Here is a 13,327-nt window from a genome sequence, read left to right on the forward strand (position 1 = left end):
GTTGTAATTTATAATGGTGTTTGTTCTTCACTGGTTGCCCTTTTCTTGTAGCAACAGGTCACAAATCTTGCTGCTGTGATGGCTTACTGTGGTATTTCACCAATTGATATGGCAGTTTATCAAAATTGGATTTGTTTTCAAAGTCTTTGTGGGTCTGTGTAATCTGAGGGTAATATGTGTCTCTAATAAGGTCATACATTTGGCAGGAGGTTAGGAAGTGAAGCTCAGTCTCCACTGCATTTTGTGGTCAGTGTGCACATAGCCTGTCTTCTCTTGAGAGCCAAGTCTGCCTACGACGGCCTTTCTCAATAGCAAGGCTATGCTCACTGAGTCTTTACATAGTCAAAGCTTTCCTTACGTTTGGGTCAGTCACAGTGGTCAGGTATTCTGCAACTGTGTACTCTCTGTTTAGGGCCAAATAGCATTCTAGTTTGCTCTGTTTTGTTGTTGTAAATTCTTTCCAATCACTCCATCTCTGTTTGTGTGAAATAACTTTCTCTCAATCAAACTTGGCTGTTGTTTATGTATGCTGAGCCTGTGGACCGTTCTCTCACTCAACCTTGACTGTTGTGGTTCTACAGGTTCCCAGTAAGAAAGCCACGCTGAGAGATAACCAGCCGCAACAACAGGATGACCACATAGACAGATACCAGGTAGGACCAAACCGTTAGCACTTTGATACGTATTAAACCCAACCCCTCCCTCCTTTCCACCTCCACCCAACCACCCAACAATACAGCAAAACCCCACCCACTATTGCTACTCTCTGTTTAGGGCAAAATAGCATTCTAGTTTGCTCAGTTTTTTTGTTAGTTTTTTCCAACGTGTCAAGTAATTATCTTTTTGTTTTCTCATGATTCGGTTGGGTATAATTGTGTCGCTGTGCTAGGGCTCTGTGGGGTCTGTTTGTGTTTGGGAACAGAGCCCCAGGACCAGCTTGCTTAGGGGACTCTTCTCCAGGTTCATCTCTCTGTAGGTGATGGCTTTGTTATGGAAGGTTTGGGAATCGCTTCCTTTTAGGTGGTTGTAGAATTTAACGTCTCTTTTCTGGATTTTGATAATTAGCGGGTATCTGCCTAATTCTGCTCTGCATGCATTATTTGGTGTTCTACGTTGTACACGGAGGATATTTTTGCAGAATTCTGCATGCAGTCTCAATTTGGTGTTTGTTCCATTTAGTGAATTATTGGTTGGAAAGCGAACCCCAGACCTCACAACCATAAAGGGCAATAGGTTCTATAACTGATTCGTCTCTCTCTCTCAATGAAATTCAATTAGCTTTATTGGCATGACACTGTCCCTCATTAAATGGCAGGCAGCAATGTAGTGCGCTGCCAACCCACAGCTCTCTGTGTCCTCCCGCAACAAGATGGTTAGCCTATCCGCATCAGAGAGGTCTTTGAAACCTTGAAAAGGGGTTTCAAATTTGGGGAAATGACACTCTCTAATTGTTTTATATTTGTGACATTTTGTCAGGAAATACAGCTCTGTTTTGCGTTCTGCTGTGCTGCAGTGGTTGCACAGATTTTCCTCTGCAGGGGGCCATGTTTTGTTTTGACTGGGAGCTGATACAGAACCCCTCCACTGGTTTCCTGGGCTCAGTGCTAGTGAATGATGCTCAACCTGTCTTCATCATAAGGGAGGTTTCTGAGTCAAAGGTGAACAGGGTGATTAGCTCACTAAAGAACTCTAAAGCCAAAGATGTGTTTGGGCTGGACTCTACCTTTCTTAAAAACTACAAAGAGTCACTCATTGGCCCCATTACTAAGGTCACCAACACATCTATTGGTCTCGGGGTGTTTCCAAGGGTATGGAAGTCGGCCATAATAACGCCCATCTTTAAATCGGGTGACCCTGCTGACGTGAGTAACTACAGGCCCATTAGTATACTACCTGTGGTGTCAAAGGTTGTTGAAAAGTGTGTAGCAGAACAACTCATTGCCAACCTCAACAACAGCCCCTTCACATTACACTCCATGCAGTTTGGCTTCAGAGCGAAACACTCCACAGAAACGGCCAACTGCTTTCTTCTGGAAAATGTGAAGTCCAAGATGGACAAAGGGGGCATTGTTGGGGCTGTGTTTCTGGACCTAAGGAAGGCTTTTGATACTGTTAACCATGAGATTCTCATCACAAAATTGTCCAAGTTCAACTTTTCCCCCGATGCCTTGAGATGGATGAAATCATACCTTGAAGGCAGAACTCAGTGTGTCAGAGTGAGCAATGAGCTGTCGCCCACTCTTAGCTATGATGTGGGCATGCCCCAAGGGTCAATACTAGGGGCCCCTCCTGTTCAGCCTGTACATTAATGATCTGCCTTCTGTCTGTACTGTAAAAAAGCATGCGGAAAAGGTCATTCAGATAACCAAATTCAACCTAGCTAATTTCCGATTTATACGAAATTGTTTGACTACAGAGGTAGCCAAACTGTACCTCAAATCTATGATACTCCCCCACTTAACATACTGCTTGACTAGTTGGGCCCAAGCTTGCTGTACAACATTAAAAAACCTATTCAGTCTGTCTACAAACAGGCTCTCAAAGTGCTTGATAGGAAGCCGAATAGCCACCATCACTGTTACATCCTCAGAAAGCATGAGCTCCTGAGTTGGGAAAATCTTGTGCAATACACTGACGCATGTCTTGTATTCAAGATCCTAAATGGCCTGGCTCCCCCTCCACTCAGTATTTTTGTTCAACAGAAAACCCAAACATATGGCAGCAGATCCACAAGGTCTGCCATGAGAGGTGACTGTATAGTTCCCTTAAGGAAAAGCACCTTTAGTAAATCCGCTTTCTCTGTGAGAGCTTCCCATGTCTGGAATACACTGCCTTCAGACACACATAACTGCACCACCTATCACACTTTCACAAAATGTATGAATACATGGCTAAAGGTCAATCAGATTTGTGATCATAATCCCTAGCTGTGTATTTCCGCTTTCCATGTTGTTTGTAGCTTGTGAGGTGTGGAAACGTTTTGTTGCTTTTAGGAATTTTGTCTTGCTGCTTTTTGTTCTATGTTGCTCTGTCTGTATGCTATGTCTTGCTTGTCCTATGTTGCTCTGTCTGTATGCTATGTCTTGCTAGTCCTATGTTGCTCTGTCTGTATGCTATGTCTTGCTTGTCCTATGTTGCTCTGCGTGTGCTCACTGCTCAATGATTGTCTATATTGTAATTGTTTTTAATAACCTGCCCAGGGACTGCGGTTGAAAATTAGCCGGCTGGCTAAAACCGGCACTTTTACTGAAACGTTGATTAATGTGCACTGTCCCTGTAAAAAATAAAATAATCTCAAACTCAAACTCAGACTGTGTTGTAATTTGGTTTGATCTGATATATTGGATGTTCTGGTCCTAAGGTGTCAGTGTGTTAGTAGAACAGGTTTGTGAACTCTCTCCCTCTCACAAACACACACACTTTTTGATTTAAGTTTATTATAGCCTGCACATGCCAAAATGAATTAGGCTTTATGGTCCAAAACCTTACCATGGTGTGCTGCCATGCATTAATGGGGAATTTGCCATTCCATTTGGTTTCTAACTCTTAGTGTATGCAAGTTTTGTGAATTAGTTAAGAACCTCTTTAGGATTGGCCCCTTTTTTTCAGTTTTCGCCTAAAATAACATACCCAAATCTAACTGCCTGTAGCTCAGGCCCTGAAGCAAGGATATGCATATTCTTGGTACCATTTGAAAGGAAACAAGTTGAAGTTTGTGGAAATGTGAAAGGAATGTAGGAGAATATAACACATTCGATCAGGTAAAAGACAATACAAAACAAAATAAACTGTTGTTTTGTATTTTTTTTGTACCATCATCTTTGAAATGCAAGAGAAAGGCCATAATGTATTATTCCAGCCCAGGTGCAATTTAGATGTTGGGCACTAGATGGCAGCAGTGCGTGTGCAAAGTTTGAGACTGATCCAAGCAACCATTGTATTTCTGTTCAAAATGTTGAATCAAGACTGCCCAAATGTGCCTAATTTGTTTTTTAATAACTTTTCATGTTCAAAACTGTGCACTCTCCTCAAACAATAGCATCGTATTCTTTCACTGTAATAGCTTCTGTAAATTAGACAGAGCAGTTAGATTAACAATCATTTACGGTTTCTGCCAATATCAGATATGTCCATGTCCTGGGAAATGTTCTTGTTACTTACAACCTCATGTTAATCGCATTAGCCTACATTAGCTCAACCGTCCGCAGGGGACCCACCAATCCTGAATAAGTTTTTTAAGCGATTCTGCTGAGAAAAGACATGAGCATGCATGCCTGACCGAAACTGATACATTCCAGTTGGCAAGTGTGTGACACTAGATTGCGCAAGCGCTTACGGCTCCCAGTGACGTAGCCTATGATGGAAGAAAAACGTTTATTTCCCACAGCCGAGAGCCAAGAAGATTACCCGCGCGAGGAAGGTGAGAGAGAAGGCAGGAGAGGGAAAAGAAGACGCTACTTCTGACTAGTAGAAGTAGGCGACTTTGTGTCTGAAACATTAGGGAAAAAGAATACCGCACTGGCTGCTGAATCATAGACTAACATGTCAGCATATGAATGAAACTAGAACTATGAAAGCGCGTGGACATTTGAGCTTTATCTTTCATAGAGAGACCAATAGGTGACTGACTGATTGTATAGGATTACAATAGTCGCACCCAGACTATTATAGTTCTTAGGCAGAAAAGGGGGACCGTCCGAAAGTCATGGAGTATAGAGTAGAAATAAAAATTAGCTAGCGTCAAAAGATTAAAGAAGACTGCAAAAAAGAAATTGCCCGGAGCATCTGGAACCTGTTAAATAATGGATTTTAGCTCTATTCGCAAATTGATCACCAGATGGGTAAGTAGCCTATTGCACTGAATTACTTTCTTGGAATCGATTTGCTTGTGCCAAAGCAAAAGTCTATGGGGTTTAGCCTACTATTGTATAGTAGGCTACCAACTTGTTGGTCAGGTTGTTGCGGTTTTACAGTCTATTCTCAATTAAATATTGTTGCGTTTCAATGAACAATTGTGTGTTGCCCTTTACACTCGTACCCATATACCGGATGAAAATGATAGATTACGGCACTAATAAACTCCTAAAAAAATATCCCAATGCCCCAGGGCAGTGATTGGGGACACTGCCCTGTGTAGGGTGCCGTCTTTCGGAAGGGACGTTAAACGGGTGTCCTGACTCTCTGAGGTCATTAAAGATCCCATGGCATTTATCGTAAGAGTAAGGGTGTTAACCCCGGTGTCCTGGCTAAATTCCTAATCTGGCCCTCAAACTATCACGATCACCTAATAATCCCCAGTTTACAATTGGCTCATTCATCCCCCTCCTCTCCCCTGTAACTATTCCCCAGGTCGTTGCTGCAAATGAGAACGTGTTCTCAAATTTACCTGGTAAAACAACGGATAAATAAATACATTTGGAAGGTAATGGCTGTACAGGAACACTCAATTACATGACGTCAGAGCTCCGGCTCTGCACTTCACCGCGCTGTGTGGGTTTTGCCTGACAGCCTTTATGAATTTGAGTACCACGCACGACAAAAAGTTACCCCTAACCCACCCTCTAATTGGGCAACATTTTGCACATTTTTTGTTCTATGAATTAATTAAGATGACTTTTTGTATTTTGTAAAATGAGACATTGAGGATTATAGTAAATACCGCATTGATGTCATACAAGCAAGCCAAACAGTGAGTCCAAATGTGAACTTCACATTTCGAAATAAAACTATACAGTGTCAACGTTTATGATCATTATGTTTTATGTACAGTTACACGATGACATGTCGTCATACCCTATGTTGTTCTAAACAGAATGAGACTTTGTTTATTGTGAAGAAAATGTGTCGTGGCACACGCACCCGAATGCACTAATGACTCATTTCTATGTACACCAAAATTACGATCTGTTTCTCTGAATTGCCTTGTGAAAGCTGTTAGATCGTATTTTATAATTTAGCTAGTCATGATGGCACTAGAACAAGCTTTCAAATCATGCCCACCTGACCCAGATTGCGATTTATAACGGGCCGTTTTTGGGTTGTGTAAACAACAACAGTAATTGTGTGATGCCGGCGATTCAGGGTTGTTTAACAAATGAAAAAAATACAGGTGTGCTTGCTCTAGTTCCTCAACGTCACAGCTAGGAGAGCAAAAAAGGTACCTTATAGTTGAAGACTCTTCTTTGAGTCATTAAAAGTGCATTGAAACTGCTTAGGAAATGTGCACACTTTGGAGAGGTGTGGCGAATTGGAGACACCAGTTAGTCCTCTCACTCAAACCCTTGTAATGTTTTTGTTTTATGTTGTACTTACCCCACATTTTCCAGGAATAGTCTTATCAGGTTACTGAATGTGGTTAAATGGGCTACATCATAAAAAGTTAAATAATTAAGCAAAGAGATTGTAATTGGTTGGTTTAAACTTTTTGAATTGCACAATGTCACTATCGTCTTGACTCTGTGGTGAAGTATGGACTCAGCTTAGAATATGGAAAGAGCAAATCCTCACAGTTGCATTTAAACCACAATTTAAGTCTATAGGGTTCTACAATTCAGTTCTTTCTTCGAGCTTGGCAGAGTATTCACTTGTAGCCTATTATAATTGTATATTTGAATTTACAGCCTAGTTGCTGACAAAATCATTTGTTGATATATATTTTTCTTCTGACATCACCAGGAACCTGTGCTGACTGCTGATACAGCATCAATGTCACCTCATGTCTTTTTCATGAAATAGATTATGATAATAAGCGCACATTGGTCGGCAGATAGGCTGAAGTCAAACTGATGCACGCAATGACAGACGTAATTGACAGCACACGCCAAACCATCAATTCAGTATGTTTGAATTTAGACAGAATAATGGTTGTAAACTGAATCATTGACTGAAATGTAAACATAACAATAATGCAATTGAGAGACCCCTGGTAAAGTTCTGTAAAACAGCAACAACCCAATAATGCAAATATACACTTCTACCAATTTATTTATGTTCTGTGTTGCATGTTAAAAGATGAAGCAAAAAATATTACAGATGTCCATAAACCACCTGTTCATAAGTTTACATCAGAGGAGGCTGGTGGGAGGAGCTATAGGAGGACAGGCTCATTGTAATGAATGGAATAAATGGAACAGATTCAAACATGGTTTCCATATGTTGGATGTGTTTTGATACCGTTCCATTTGTTCTATTTCAGCTAATGAGCCCATCTCCTATAGCTCCTCCCACCAGCCTCCTCTGGCTTACCTAACACTCCTTTTTTCTTTAGACATTAGACCACCAGCCTCCTCTGGCTTTCCTAAAGCAAACAAACACTCCTTTTTTCTTTACACATTAGACCATATGACTAGCGTAGTTGTGTGGACAATTACGTAATCCAGTGGTTTTAGGGCTGATGTGTGCTGCTGGGGAAATCAATAGGTTACATCGGAGCCTATGGGCTGTGGGTTATCCAGTTCAGTACAGTAATGCGTGTTTGGCGCTAATCCAGAGGGCTGCTCCCATGAGCCCACGGGGTTCGAGGCATTTGGAGAAGCTTATGGACATATTACTGACTGTAGACAAGCAATGCGGCTTGCTTGGGTTGTGTTTCGGAGGACGCATGGCTCTCGACCTTCATCTCTCCCGAGCCCGTATGAGAGTTGTAGTGATGAGACAAGACGGTAACTACTAACAATTGGATACCAAGAAATTGGGGAGAAAAAGGGGGTAAAAAAATCAAATACATTTTTAAAAACTACACAGAACATCAATGGACTAGTCGGGGTATACATGCGAGCCGTCCAGCGCGTCACCTCTGAAGGCCATGACTGTAGCCGCGTGTTGAGACGTGTGTTTATCAGCAAACAGACGGGCTGACAGACAGACTCTGATTCACACAGCCTCGCTCTGTTGAGAGATGATGGGCGTGAATTAAAGAATAGCAAATAGTGATGTTGTCTTGGTGATTGGCTACAAACCTACACCCATAGGACTTCACTACATACATGACTATTGAATAACATACTGTAACTTTTGATGGGCATCAATGGTGTATATTAGAGAGCGTGACAGTGAGTAGAGGGAGAGAGGAAGGCAACCCATTGGATGCAGTACGCACTGGGTTAGTTAGTCACGAAAAGCTCTGGCCCCCCTGAACTTTGATCTAATGCGTAGTAATGCTGTCTGGCGTTAGGAGAGGAGAAGATTTCCACACACACACACACACACACACACACACACACACACACACACACACACACACACACACACGCAGTTATGCAAGTGTACCTTTTTTAGGTTGACAATTGTCATTCCCGCAAAAGTGTTCAAAGGCAGCACTGTAATCTTTGTAGCTGTCAGTTTGCACAAGGTGCCCGCTGTTCCTCGCCTATGATGTATTGGTGGGTTATGAAACCAAAATACTAATTCATCCATAGAGCTGAAGCCGTGAGTGAAATTGCTGTTTCTTACAATGATGAGGCTCGTTGTACAGACTTTTTTCTGTGTGTAGCACTGTGTTTTTGGCTCATCCCCTGACAATGGTTTGTTACTGATGAATACATTATTCCTTTGGGGTAATTCCCTGTGTTCTGCCTCGTGGGAAATCAGCCAGGACACAGGAATCAGGACATTAATCAATGATTCTGTCATCAGTCTCAGCCAATGACATCTGTTCTCTATTCAATTATTTGGTTCCCGGAGCAGCTACTCTTCCCTATTCCTGAGGGTTCACTCAAAACACAAGTACAAAATCATACACATAGACAGAAACATAGAAACAACAACAGCATAGAGACAGTAATGCATTATTCATTAACACGAAGGTGAGCGATGAAACATGTATGAAGCAGATCGGGCGACCGACCGACAGACACAAGCACATAGGACCAGTAACACACTGGTCAATACTAGAAAGGTGGGACAGAGCCTGAAACTCCTGGGCCGTGGCTGTTTGGCTGCTGACTAATCAGCTCGTCTGGACAGGAAGTCTCTCTCCTGCTGACTTCCTGTCTCCTGGGGATTAGGTGAGGAGTGGGGGAGCTCTCTCTCTCTCTCTCTCGCTGTCCACATAGATAGATAATCTCATTTATACTCGCCAGGGGGAGGGACCTTAATGAAACACTAGAACCATGTCATGATATAATGGGGTCATGTTGTTGAGAGGTGATTATGAGGTGAATATACAGACATGTAAATGATCATATCTGACTGCACAATGGATCTCTCCAACTGGGACAAGAAGATATTGAATTAACTTGCTTTGAAAGGGAAACTCATGAGCATGTAATGTTACCATTATGTAATGTAGCCTATACTCTGTTACATCAGATGTACTGTATAGCTTGTTCTTAGTGTTTCATTATTCCTGATAGTCAGTAATACAGTACTACAGCATCTGTGTCCACCAGTGGGATATTTACACAGGGTCTACTGCCTATGTATGGTGTTGTGACTGTTGTGCTGTGTTTCTAGGGACAGAACGGGACAGGAGGGACGTTTTGGGATTAGTAGGATTTGAGCTAAACGGATAACGGGCCATGACACCACTTGTCGTTAGTGTTTAGACTTAGGATCCGGTCAGGGGTTTCTAAAGTTCACACAAACATTTTATCTGATCAAAAAACATTTTTGTTGTTGTTGTTGTGTAAATGACATCAATTCAAAAGCTGTACTGTACAATACAATATGATGTAATATGCTTGGCCTCTTTAAAACCATTTTTCTGAGATAAAGAAAAAAAAGCTCATTTCCTTGATGTAGGCTTGATGCATGAAAATACTATGCAACTCTCAATGGACATGAGTACGTATTTCCCCTGAAGACCTCACTCATAGAGCTTCGACTCAAGCTTCCCGTATTGATCTAGCTGTAGCCAGGTTAAATAGCGGTATTATGTCTGTGTGAGCTGTGTAATCACAGTGTTATCACACCTCGCTGCACCCACCCTCTGTGTCTCTCGGTCCAGGGTCTTTCAGCCAGGTGGTAATAACATATGACTTAACACCCTCATACTGTACGTGTGTCTGTCTGCCTCTCGGTGCGGACAGACTGGGCTACTTCTTGAACCGGGATCCACAGAGCTCCTCCTTAATCCATTTTGTCTTGTTGCTCTCCTTTAAGTATCCGGTTAATTCCTTTCCATCCAATAACAATAACATTATACTTTCCATTCATTTGGTTCCAACATGGTGCCCATCATAATTTTAGAATCTCAAAGCAAGTTGACCACCAAACTCTGTATATCTTTGGCCCTGCCTATAACTATTGAGCTGCTACAGCTTCAGTATTACCAACCGTACTGCTGAGTATCAACCTACACAGGGAGGGCCCTGTGGACCAAGAGGCTGATGATGGATTGCAGTGATTTAATGGAGCAGAAAAGGCCACATCAGGAGAGATTGAGCCAGTGAGTGTTTGAACTTGGTAATGTTCCACGTGTTGGTTCCGGGCCCTTGGATAGGAACACTAAAGAGTGCTGATAAAGGGGGGCATAACCCTTAATGCCGTCCCCCTCAGAGAATCAGATCTCACTACACTACACAGCACACACTCATTCTTTAGAGATCACACAGAGACAGGAACATTGCTCAGGTGCATGTCAAAAGGTTGAAATGGCTTTGGGCTCAATCCAATCTCAATGACAGTACTCCCTTTCTTTTAGCAGTGTTTTGTTATTAGGTCACTGGTCCCAGAGCCCAGAGGGAGCTACTCAAAACCTGTTCCATGTGATCCAACTGAAACGGTTCTAATCTACAGTGATGTCAGGATGAAAACAGCCCAGCACGACACATTCATAAAACTGAATGTAGATAGAAATGTGATAGAACACTGTCTGATAGAACATTGTCCATTCTACACAATACATTTCTATGTGGAGGGATCATTCAGTACATTCTGTCCTAGAGAACAGAGCCCCTCTACCTATCCACAGCAGTGTCAGAGGAGAATGAGCCAGCCTAGCACAGCAGACAGTGGTGATGTAATAGCAATGGATGGTGGATGAGCGTTTGTCAGTTTGATAGGACCTTAGTGAAGTGAAGCGTGAAAGTCCTCACTGTTCGAATAGGAGAGATTCTCAACTTCTAGACTTGATGAACTGCACGCTCAGCCTGGAAATACACTATGAGAGATAGAGAGAGCTTGACATTCCCTTTGATCTATTATGACTGATATTAATCAGATTAATGACGAGCGACTAGTTAAAACAGGACGTCCCTCCTCACGGCCCCCAGCTGGGATGGAAATGGTGAGCTAATGGTTAAATAATTGTCAGAATTCTTGAAGAATGTGCCATGACAACTTGGAGACACACTCTGTCCTTGGAATAACTTGTGTGAATGAGTGTAAGACAGAGAGGGGGGGGGGGGGGGTGTCTTGAGCCTCCTTGAAACAGACTGTCACTGAGTAAAAGAGGAAGAGATGGAGAGAGGAGATGAAAGAGAGGGGGGAGTGGCTGAGGGCACAGGTGGCAGCTTTATTTCACGGCTGATAGGGAGCTAATGAAACACACTGAGGCGTAGTACTATTTTATCCACTGTGTCAACACCATAAGGGAGAGCCGTGGTGCAGCGTACCATAATATAGATCCTCCTCCTGTTCCCACAGTGACGACCAAGGACATCAGGGTTCATGCACCCAGCTCTCTGGCCCGTGTCCGGACGAGCGGAGCGGAAAATCAGTGTGTGATCCCCTTAAAAACCTATTTTCAGGGTTATAATGGAGCACAAAGACTAGTTCGATTAGAAGTCAATGGTTGGTTCTATAGACGTCACGCTGCTGATGTGTTTAGGCTGTGACCTCTGACCTTTCAACATTGGTTGTCGTCATAGAAAACATGTTACACACTCATGTGATTTACTGTCTATGGTTTGTCTGTCATACATAATGTACAAGAAAGGTCGTCTGAAAACTAGAACAAAGACATGGCAGTCTGAATTTTAACTTTGTTCTTTTTCACTATAGGATGTGTTCTCTGCAGCAGAAATCTGATAGTGTCAGTGTCATTCTGTTTTGAAATTAATCAAAGATAATGATATTTTCCTGAATTGTAACATGTTATAACAAGATCCTACTACAACTTTGTTGTCTCTGATCATCAGAGGAAGACCTCAGTCTCATAGAGGAAGACCTCAGTCTCATAGAGGAAGACCTCAGTGTAGAGAGAGGGATTTTGTTTCCCTGGAGTACTGGGTCATTGGATCATCATGTGACCGCCCACCAGCCAGGATGCCTGGGGTGAGACAGCAGCATTACACACACACACAGGAAAATGGGAAAGGTTTCGCCAACTGAAGCCGGTAACAAGAGAGAGAAGGGGTGGGGGAATGAGAGAGAGAAGGGGTGGGGGAATGAGAGAGAGAAGGGGTGGGGGAATGAGAGAGAGAAGGGGTGGGGGAATGAGAGCGAGGCTTTATAATAATGTGGTGATGGAAGTCAAATTGAATTGTCTGGCTAATAAAAACAATCTCTTCATTGTAAGGACATGGAAAGTGCTGGAATGGGGGCTTTCTGAGGTCATTGTGTCACCACTGACTAAAGTAGGCATAAATATACACTGAGTGTACAAAACATTAGGAACTCCTTCCTAATATTGAGTTGCCCCCCCCCCCAGAGTTTTGTCAAAGAAGTGAGTTTGTGTTTATACAGGAACTCCTGCCCCCACCTACCGTCAACCAATCATTATAGCTATACGGAACCCCGCCTTCTGCAATTGGGTCCTGGACTTCCTGACGGGCCGTCCCCAGGTGGTGAAGATAGGAAACAACATCTCTACTTCGCTGATCCTCAACACTGGGGCCCCACAAGTGTGTGTGCTCAGCCCCCTCCTGTACTCCCTGTTCACCCATGACTGCGTGGCCATGGGTGATGTTGATTATGGCAGCCCCCCACACCTCTCTGATTCAGAGGGTTTGGGTTAAATGCAGAAGACACATTTCAGTTGAATGCATTCAGTTGTACAACTGACTAGGTATCCCCCTTTCCCAAACCAACTGCCCTCCAGGACACTTACAGCACCTGATGTGACAGGATCATCAAGGACAACAACCACCCGAGCCACTGCCTGTTCACACCGCTACCATCCAGAAGGCGAGGTCAGTACAGGTGCATCAAAGCTGCAACCGAGAGACTGAAAAACAGCTTCTATCTCAAGGCCATCAGACTGTTAAACAGCCATCACTAACACAGAGAGGCTGCTGCCTACACACAGACTTGAAATCATTGGCCACTTTAATAAATAGATCACTAGTCACTTTAATAATGTAACTTTAATAATGTTTACATATCTTGCATTACTCATCTCATATGTATATACTGTATTCTATACCATCTATTGCATCTTGCCTAT

The 13,327-nt window shown here is 42.8% G+C and overlaps 1 protein-coding gene across 8 annotated transcripts in view; it reads left to right on the plus strand.

The window, feature by feature from the left end:
- Window positions 1-4,241: 4,241 nt before the first annotated feature.
- Window positions 4,242-13,327, plus strand: part of atp11a (ATPase phospholipid transporting 11A) — an 85,961-nt gene continuing 76,875 nt past the window's right edge. For all 8 annotated transcript variants that reach the window (XM_090240173.1, XM_036982645.2, XM_036982643.2 and 5 more), the window contains exon 1: window positions 4,242-4,841. In XM_090240173.1, the coding sequence (XP_090096299.1) occupies window positions 4,803-4,841 (39 nt within the window). In that variant the 5' untranslated portion in view covers window positions 4,242-4,802. The remainder of the gene's footprint in view (window positions 4,842-13,327) is intronic.

The sequence above is a fragment of the Oncorhynchus mykiss genome, chromosome 7 (genome assembly GCF_057628025.1).
Source record: "Oncorhynchus mykiss isolate SJ-2025 chromosome 7, ASM5762802v1, whole genome shotgun sequence".
NCBI lineage: Eukaryota > Metazoa > Chordata > Actinopteri > Salmoniformes > Salmonidae > Oncorhynchus > Oncorhynchus mykiss.